General features: G+C 40.4%; 1 protein-coding gene across 1 annotated transcript; it reads left to right on the top strand.

Moving 5' to 3' along the window:
• Positions 1-713: 713 nt before the first annotated feature.
• On the top strand, positions 714-5,655 carry LOC121879550 (ras-specific guanine nucleotide-releasing factor 1-like; the record flags this gene model as incomplete). Its single annotated transcript, XM_042386203.1, has 9 exons — positions 714-977; positions 1,387-1,460; positions 1,626-1,848; positions 2,884-3,063; positions 3,236-3,333; positions 4,087-4,171; positions 4,484-4,612; positions 5,245-5,313; positions 5,458-5,655. Coding segments are annotated over 9 exons (1,320 nt in total), but the record flags the coding sequence as incomplete, so codon positions are not given.
• Between the last annotated feature and the right edge of the window lie 5,047 nt (positions 5,656-10,702).

Raw genomic sequence — 10,702 nt, 5'->3', positions numbered from 1 at the left:
ACCATCCTAAGTCCTAACGCTAACTTAACCTAATTTAACATAACCAAACCTACCCTAACCTAACCTAATTTAACGTAACCAAACCTACCTTAACCTAACCCAACCCCCAGGTAGCACTAAAGTGGTTAATTTTCAGGTGAAATAATCTGAGGTGTCTAAGCTTCAGGTGATCCATATTGATATCATTGATCGTGTGTATTATAATCAGCATCACTAAATGAGAAAGATCAACTATATTTTACCTAACAACAGTCTAAGCTTACCACTTTAGCTTACGACTGACTCTTCAATCAGACGTACCTTACAACACATAATTATTCATATATTTAACAGTCTGCTTCACATTCGTCTTAATAACGTAGTAGTATAGCAGTAAAAGTGTCGTGAAGGGCTGGAGCAGACCCTCCTCACCAGTGATTCGTCCATTCCATTTAAAATTTAAATCTTAATGCATGAAGCAAGTATGGTATTCAGTGTCCGGAGTAATTGATATATTGAGCTCACAAGGCTGACCAGAATTTGTTATAATAGCTTGTGGCATTTTTTGTATTTAAAGAGAATATTAGAATATTAAAATTAAATAATATTAAAAAAAGTGCTTCGCTATGTGATGATTATAGAATATCTCCTTTCACAGCACGGCGTCACTTAACTGTTACGAACGCCACATGTCTCATCTCCTAAATGATAATTAATTGTAACTCATTTTACAGGGATGGAGTAAGTTCGAGGCAGCTACTTCGGGTTCAGAGGCTGAGGACGAGCAAGACATCTTGGGTACGGGAGTAAGGCCCCGCTCTACTAACAGATCTCACAGCGCTGCCACCACTTCTGGGTTCCTCTTGGTGGGCCATCGTACCAAGGGTGGCAAAAGACCCAGCTGTGAGAGTGACGCGGCCCTCACTGCTCTGGGTCTAGGGGGTCTGGCTTCTCCCCGCTCTAGCGTCCATACCGCTACCCCGAGGTCATCCTTCCAGGTACAACCTTTTCACCCTCAAATATCATGATTTCTTTCGCAAATTATAAACTGCATGATTGGGTACTTTAGTCCTCTACAGTAACTTATTATCTGAGAAACATTCTGTCTACATTATGATATTGTCACTGGGTAAAATTTTTCAGTTAACAAATTAAAGAATGAATGAATGCAGAACTTTTCAGATACTCATTGACTAAAATTAAGTAGGAAGTTAACCGTAAGTTCTACTCGTGAACCATTTTGTTTGTTTAGACATTTAATATCTGTAAAGAAAGTCCTTCAATTGTGCTCATATCAGTGTACAGACACATCTCTGTATTGACGTTATACATTTGACCTTTGACGAAAAATATATAATAAGGATCATCATTACAGTATAGCACATTGATGTGCACACTCCATTGCAGGTACCAGACTCCCCCTCACACTCAGTGCCGCGGGTTGGTGTGGTTATCACCTCCTCCAGACAGTCTCAGCGCAGGTGAGTAGCTCCGCACTAGTTCCTTCCCACACTTCATTCCCATCCTCAACGTGAAGTAGTGCTTTAGTAGTGACCTTTGAAGTTATAGGTTGAAGATCTCATTCTCTCTCGTCTCATCCTACTTTATCTTACTTCAATCTGAGGCAATTATTCTTCTACTGACAGGAGCAGTAGTGCATCTGCAGCAGCTGCCTTTGCTGTGGCCACGGCAGGCTCGAGCAACCCCAGGGATATCCCTAAGACGCCTCCCCTGGGCCGCTTCTCCGTGGGTGGGGAGGGGCGCCGCTCCTCTTTCAGGGAACGACCTCGTCAGGAGTCCATCATATGCACCGCCGCCACCATGCGAGTCCTCAATGTGTTGCGCCACTGGGTATCTAAACATTCTCAGGTGAGGTGTTTATATGCGCACTTTTCCCTCCGTGTGCTCGTTCCCTTCTGTACATTTTAGCTCATTAACCCTCCTGCTCCCCAGTTGAACAATAGTAAAAAATGCTGTCAGGGAGTATCAAGCTTAGGACCTTTCCATCCAAGTGTTCGTAAATCGGACTAGAAATATACTTTGTTGCTTGAAAAACAATGACAAAAATAGAAATTGTTCATGAATTAATTTCAGATAATGTAAACTATATAAAAATAAAATAGCTTGTGTGCATGTCAGTCAGTCAGTCAGTTAGCCAGCTAGTACCGTACCCCCAAGACCACGGAATCTAGAGTCCTGAAACTTGAAATATACACTGAGAGGACCCTATGAGTGTACAGCTGGGTATTACATTTTAGACTTGCCTAACTCACCCCCAGCCCCTCCTCGTGCATATATAACAAAGCATTTCCCTCACTGTCGTTGATGTTGTTATACTAATGTTATTACTGCGCTTCAAAAACAAAGGTCTTTAAGTGCGTAACAAGGTTAGTATTTACAATATTCTAAAAAAAAAATATATGAGATAAAACTCTCTGTTGGGTTTCAAAACAACCTCACTGTCATCACCATCTACCGATCCGCAGCAGTGCCAACTTACATAATGCAATAAAAAAAACACGCCATACCTAATCCAATTGTACACAAACCACACTATGTATTTATAAAATCATAATATGACCCAAACATCATTAAAAAACAAGATAAATAACTCTAATATCGATGGAAAACGAAATAAATTTGATATGTTTATGTTAACTTTACATCGTCGAAAACAAACCCGGGAAACGCCGGGTACCCCAGGTAGTACTTAAGTATAATGACTTACTTTTATCTTATACTATTTCGTAATAACTAATTATTTGGCGTGCTAAAGGTACGACTAAAATTTTTAAAATATAGTTCAAATTATTGTTTGTTTAGTGAAATTTACTATTTAGTATGAAGGATAATATGTAAGTTTGATACAGCACTATATATTAAAGTGAATAATTCACCAACCAGGACTTCGACTGTGACCCGCGGTTAAGGAACATGACAATAGAGTTCCTGGAGGACATGGTATGCTGTGCCACGCTACTGCCAGCCGAGCACAAGGCGGCGTCACAGCTGCTGCGGCTCCTCACCAAGGAAGAACCTCCCAACCCACAGGTGGAGCTGGCTACCCTCCTCGCTCCCTCCTCTGTTAGTACTCTCAATACACACTTATATAAATAGATAGATAGGTAGATATTTACAAGCGACCATCTTTTTTTCAATAACTACACAAAATCATTGCCCAGATTTTTAATGGTTATATAATAAAAATATGTACTTTATTTTTCAATGGCTGTTTACAAAATCCTTTCCCTCGTAGACCCCAAGTAAGGAGAGCATCGAGACACTATCGGCTCTTGAAGTTGCAGAACAAATGACATACGTTGACCATCAGATTTTTGTGGCTATTAGAAGCGAGTAAGTATTCCCTCTCTTAATAATATGTCTTTGCTTTAGGAGATGACAGCAATGTAATTAAGATGGTGATGATAATAATTATTAATAATTATAATTCATGGTACACAAGATAGTTTGTTTATTGGTGAGAATTGCTGTATGGATAGTGTTAAAAAGTCATTGTGTGTGTAATAATAATAATAATAATAATAATAATAATAATAAACGGTTTATTAATAGAGTTGCAGCCGGTGGCTGAAAATATACAGACTTGCATTTGATTTAGACATAATGATATAATATGTGTGTGTGTGTGTGTGTGTGTGTGTGTGTGTGTGTTGTGGATAGTCTTAGGAGTCATTAAAGCGTGTGCGTTCTCTCCTCTACCCCGTGCTTCACCGCCACCACGTGCTTCACTACCATCCCGTGCTTTACCACCACCCCGTATTTTACTACCACCCTGTGAATCTCTACCACCCCGTGCTTCACAACCACCCTGTGAATCTCTACCACCCTATGCTTCACTATCATCCTGTGAATCACTACCGCCCCGTGCTTCACTACCACCCCGTGCTTCACTACCACCCTGCGCTTCACTATCACTCTGTGCTTCACCCTGTGAATCACTACTGCCCCATGCATCACCACCACCTCATGAATCATCACCACCACCCCATTCATCACCATCAACCCATGCTTCACCACCACCCCATGCTTCACCACCACCCCATGCTTCACCACCACCCCATGCTTCACCACCACCCCATGCTTCAGGGAGTTCCTCAAGACCGCCTGGATGAAACCTGACAAGCAAATTAAAGCCCCCAATATTCTCCTCATCACCCGTCGCTTTAACGAGGTTAGTCTCCAATGTTCATTCCTCACTATGTATTTATTTAATTGCTGTTACTCATCATTAAGCAGTTATTTTGCTGGGATGGGGCTGGGAGGTGCTAGGAATATGCTCAACACACCTCCAAGCGAGTTAACTACCTGAGTTGTCGTTTATTTGTATACAGTATTTCTGGCTTTAAACGTTAATATATTTCAATACACATAATAGGTCTTCTTCGACCGATAAAATGCAGTCACTTGAGGTTCTACGGGCAGCCTAGAGATGAGAAATAGATTGTTTTTTCTTTTAACCACTAATCACACTATGGTGAGGCAGGTGTCACGCTTGGTGGCCTCTGAAGTGATCCGCGGCGCTACTCTCGCTTCCCGCACCGCTGTCATCGAGAAGTGGGTCGCCGTCGCTGATATCTGTCGCTGCCTCCACAATTTCAATGGCGTACTCCAGGTGAGCATATTAACACTAAATGCCCTCATTCATATCTAACGTGTCTCTACAAACCTGCATAATAGTTCAGTTTAGTTGATGTGATATATACAACCCAAAAGTCGTGTTGTCTTTGCTATTTTCATGATCGTATGTCCATTATAAGCAATATCTGTAATCCAGGCTTTTGACGATTTTTTTTTTAGTTTGACAATACGAAACTGTTAGTTCAGTTCATCAGAGTGAAAGATTTACTAATATTCGCAAAATTGCAGAGAAATAATTGCCTGGCCTTTTGAAAACACGTCGGATTTTCATCATTGACTTGAACCCATGAAGTACATTTAACACATGAATTCATTCTAAAAAATAATGACCCTAGTACACGAGGCTTAATTCTGCAACCAAGTTCAGGGTATTGGCATTAATGATATAACTCTTGCTAAAGAGTGAGAGAAACTTCAAATAATGACGTACTCTAAACTTACTATCAACTACTTTACTGTATATTATTATATTAATGCATGTCACTGTTTACAAAATTTACCTCATAGAGATGTATCGCCTTTTCTTTATCATAAATAAACTTCCACTCACGATCAAGTCACTGCCTCAGCCAAGAGGTGCATGAACTAACACTGAATATCCCCCAGGTGTGCGCTGCCTTCCAGAATTCATCTGTATTTCGCTTGAAGAAAACATGGGAGAAAGTCTCAAAGACGGTGAGTGAAGAATGAGTGGTGATGTGTGAAGGCAAGCCAGTACAGCGATCAGCACTGGTTGATAATGGTTATCCCCAAATCACAGACATTTAATATATTTTTTTGCTAAATACTTTGAGTCATAAATAGAGTGGTTCCTTACAGACACGTCAGACCCTGGAGAAGCTGCAAGCGCTGGTGTCATCGGATGGAAGGTTCCGTAGCCTGCGTGACGCCCTCCACCGCTGTGACCCGCCCTGCATCCCTTACCTGGGCATATACCTTACCGACCTTTCCTTCATCGAGGAAGGCACACCCAATTTTACAGATGAGGGCCTTCTTAACTTCTCTAAGATGAGGATGGTAAGTATCATTGTCATCGCTATAACTGACCTAAAGTTCTAGTAAGCACACACACACACACACACACACACACACACACACACACACACACACACACATATATATATATATATATATATATATATATATATATATATATATATATATATATATATATATATATATATATATATATATATATATATATATATATGTGTGTGTGTGTGTGTGTACGGTCGGGAATTCACTCACTTGACTTGGGTTTTTTTATTATTAGTGGATGGTAATGCAGTGGAAGCGCCCCTTGGAGGAAAACCCGAACCAGCACAAACACAATTAACTTAAAAGAATATTCTCCGTGACCCGTGGAAAGATAGCACCTGTGAATGAGAAGCACTGTAAAATTTGACACTTCTATTCCATCCAACACTACAGCTACAAACAATAATAAAACACCAACATATGCGCACCTCTTAGCCTGGCTTAAAACACTACACTGGGGAACAAAGGTTATACATGATATCAAAATAGGTAGAAATATTAAATGCCTTACGAGACACTACTAAGGTAACAGTGCTACTTACACCAGATTGAGGAGCTCATCTGAAAATAGTTCCTCGTTATCTCACATCCCTTGGTGACACATAATCATTAGAACACAATACTATCAAGCACTGGGGAAATGGCATGAAGCATTAAGAAATTATTAACTCCACCATGAATAGGCCTTAAGGGTACTCAACAAAATAGTATCAGTCCCTGAGAACTGGGATAAAACATAGAAAGAAATTACTAGCCACACACATGGATCAATCATCGCCTGTCTGGAATGACCCACAACTACTACAATCCCAACTGGCCAAATAATCTGAAGGGCGTAACTACTAGCCTGCCAAGGAGGCCGGCGCTTACAAGAAACCCGAGAAAATCACTCATGACCCATCAGGCATGCGGGTGTTCCCTGGTTTTAAATTTGTCAGTATTTTCTCTAGAACTCAGGAGTCATGGACGTTTTTCTCCACCAATACCCGTGAAACATGCTCATTAATCTCACACACAGGTTCCGCATGCACCCATATTTTTCTTAAGGCACTACTAACAAGCCCTTCACAACTTTGGATATGATTTCTTACTTCTCACGTGTGAAAATCAACCATGAGGAGAGTTGTTCTCACACCTGGACTTGGGATATTCTAAACACCTTACCACTGTTTCCTGTAACATGCATCACACAAGCTCATAACACACCCATACTGGGGAGACAAAATGTCTCTAAGTACTCACTAGACTCCTGGTCTCAGTGTATGACCGTTCATTCACTCAGTACATCCATGAAACGGAAGAGAGTGGGGGCCAGTCAGCCAATGAACCCTGCCCAGCTGAGGGGGGTTCTATTTTCCCGTTAGTAAGAGGTTATCCCTAAACTGACTGAAGATATGTGGTGTTGTGAACTGAGGTGGAGGAGATCTGGTAACCCCAAACGATCGTCAACCGAGGGAGGACGCTGGTCCCACGTAGTTAGTTGTCAACACAGACAGCTGGCTCCTCTCCAACCCTCAAACTGCTCACTCAACCGCGTGGGCTCAAGCCCGCGTGGGCTCTACAGAATCCCTGCAATAAACCCTCTGTTAGCTATCTGTTAACTCCTTCTCCGCTCTGTCTAAACCTTGTCTGAGATCGAATGAATCTTACTTGTTATACTGGAATGTCGTAACACAAAGGAGACCAGACGACGTGACCCTTTGTCCTGGCCTTACACGCAGGGCGTCCGCCTTGAGCTGGTGACATATTTTCCTGCACAACTAATAGCTTAATTGGGGCATGCGTAACATATTTAGCCTGAGAAACGATCTATAATAATTTAAAATTTAATAAATGTCATTTAATTTCATGAATCGTGTCCATATTAATTCGCTAGAGTACACTTAATACTATATAGGCCCAGTTCCAGAAGCTCCCACTACGTGTGGGCAGCCCCACCCTCGCTTAGTCGACCTTGGATGACTCAGTATCGCCATTATTGTTATTTACGTCTCTAAATATCACACCGAAATTTCTGAATATATATATATACAGGTATATATATATATATATATATATATATATATATATATATATATATATATATATATATATATATATATATATTAGTTCTTGAATTGATAAGTGGCAGGGCTGAAGTAAACACTTTGTTGGTTTTGCTTTATTGTAGAAAAATGTAGTTTCACAGGTACCGAGTTCAGTTGAGAGTATATTGTACCTTCTCTGCTCAGGGAAGTGTCTTAGTGCAATTTTATAGGAGAACACTTAAATGAGGTGTTGACTGGGTAACAGGTGATATGATGGTGTCTTTCTCACACCAGGGAGAGAGGGTGGTCAAGTAGGTCTTAAAGGAAACACGTCAGATTGTTTGTTGCTGAGCTACCTGACCCAGCTTGACCTCACCTGCTCCCCCGAGGAAATATCAACTCACCAATTGATTCATACTCATGGGTGAAAGAATTGGTGAATATATGGGTAATATACATTTGGGTAAATATTTATATAATACAAATGGTGCTGTTACACCACTCTCCTACCTACAGCCGATGTCCTCACGGATTAAAACCTAGGTGTACCTAACCTTGTTAAAAAAAGGTGTGCTTAGCTAAACTTTTTCGTCGTTTTTATGCTTTTGCAATTCCTTCCGAAAGTTTTCTTGGAAACTATTGTGTACCTAGAAGAAACCTTCCTGTAACAAATTATCATAACAATCAAGGAACTGATAAATATGATGGTAGGTATAATAAAACCAGGTAAGATTATCCCGGAAGATAAATATATAGGAAGAGAATCCTGTAAGTCAGGAAACTGTGTCTCATTAATATGAGACAGGAGGTTAAGCTTATCAGAAACAATATGGAAATTACTGAAACTTATATTTAAGGGAAATGGAATGGGAATGAGCTAAGAAGTAATATTTGTGACAAATGCAAGATGATGGCGAGTAGGCAAGGTTGTGATTGCATTACTGCTAACTTCACAATAGTCTGGTGCTATATGATAATCTTCTACCACTAAATGTTTGCCTACATCCTGACATATAAGTATCACACTGGTTTCATTCGGGAAAAAGAAATATTGCACATTATTGACATGTGCGTGAAACACTAACCTATGTGGTATTGGAGTATATACACATTTTTGTAGAGCTGTAGAGGCATCAGTTTGTAACAGAGCTAATTCACATGCAGCCTCAGCAGCCCGTGTGAATGCCAAAGCATACGCCAGACAAACATGCAAATGCAAATATGTTGACTTACAATGATTTAGTACTTCATGCTTAGCCACAGCAACTAATGAAAAATCCTCTAATACTACTATTAGTTCAGTTTGTTTGTTCAGAATTAATATTCCCTCATTCGCTTTTAGTGGAAATGGTTCCAAATGCCACGCATTAATTTTTTTGGGTGATTTAGTGGAATGTGTATTAGTATTTCCCTGTGTGTTAATGTTGCTTCTAATAAGGGGTAAAAATATTCCACATCATGCTCCTGAAAGACAGGAGTTAGATGATAATTAGTTTCAGATATATGCAACGCGGCAATTAGTTGATGGACTGTGCAATGGCCCTATTTTGTTTCCTAACCGCACCTGAAACTGCACTCATTTTATTTCCTAGTTTAGATACATTTTCGGCGGTTGCCGTACCAAACAAGGTGTTACTTATTAATCCTACAAAATTAAACAGACCACGTTTTTAACGCCGCTGAGAATGTACATTTTTCCCGATGTCTTCAGGAGATACAGGGTGCTTTCCTTCGAAATGCCTTACACGTTTGAGTGGACTATTCATACGGTCGTGTTGAAGAGAGATGGTCTGACGGATTGTTGTAGAGACTGTTAATTGTTGTTCGAGATCTTGCAAGGTTTCCATAGCTGTTTCAATGTGGACAGCTATCTACCTCAGATGCACTGGCATGCGCTTTAAGTCATGGAGCTCGTATTTGATAGTTACAACGTCTTGTACTACTAATACTTTGCCTAGTGGGGCAAGTAAGGCTCCGGTTTTGACGACGTCTGCTGGGGAGGCGGCTGTTGTCACCACGTTCCAGACCAACAGTAGTAGTGATTAACGATTTGTGGTTGCTGATCGTAGTTTTTAACGATATGTATTGTCTATCGTTATATTTTGTTGAGCAACTGTTGTAGTTGAAGTAGGATGTACTTGACTGATATTAGGAGTCCCTACTAAGTCTCTGCTGACTTTTTTTTCATTCTATCTACATGTACTATATCTGTAACATTTAACGTTGGCTCAACTGCTTGGAATTTGTTTCCCGGTTCTTTCGCTCTAATCACCTACGGACCTGTGATTTTTAGGTGAGAGTTTTGATATGCGTTCCGGCGCTTTTATCATTACTTTGTCTTCTATTTCTAATTTTATAGGCTTAGCTTTTTTTTATGTTGCTTGCAGATCATTTCAGCACGTGAGGCTGCTAAGTGTTTTCGTACTTTTCCATGGATGCTCGTGAAAACATTGATTTATTTCTTGGCATAGTCATCCATGTTGTACACAGGATGTGAAATTCCTGTTAGTAGATCATATGGCAAGCATTTATCGGTATCGTTAATTGTGTAGCATGGCGATTTGCCTGTAAAGCTATTTATAGATCCATTGATGGATGATGCAACCTGTGGAAGCCAGTCCTCCCACGAACTTTGCATTGGATTCACCACATGTCGGAGCATCTCAAGAATTTTTTTATTCGCAAGCTCGACCAACCCACTTGAAGATGGATGGTAGGGGGTTGTGAAGGTTTGTGTAATGTCATATTGTTGACATATAGCAGCTAAAAGTTGATTCTTAAATTCTGCGCCGTAATCCGAGAGTATCACCCTAGGTGTAGAGAAAGGACAGATTAGATGAGTGACTAATGCATGAGCCACTGATTCGGCGGACTTGTTCTGCAATTTTGCTAGTACCACAAATCTAGAAAAAGTGGTCATTGCACAGAAGTACGTAACTAGAGTCTTGGTGGCTTTTTGGTAGTTGCAATAAATCGATCTCAACTGTATCCCATGGACG

Source organism: Homarus americanus, unplaced genomic scaffold (genome assembly GCF_018991925.1).
Source record: "Homarus americanus isolate GMGI-L3 unplaced genomic scaffold, GMGI_Hamer_2.0 scaffold22201, whole genome shotgun sequence".
In the NCBI taxonomy this organism is placed as follows: domain Eukaryota; kingdom Metazoa; phylum Arthropoda; class Malacostraca; order Decapoda; family Nephropidae; genus Homarus; species Homarus americanus.
This window is presented reverse-complemented; position numbering and strand designations above follow the sequence as displayed.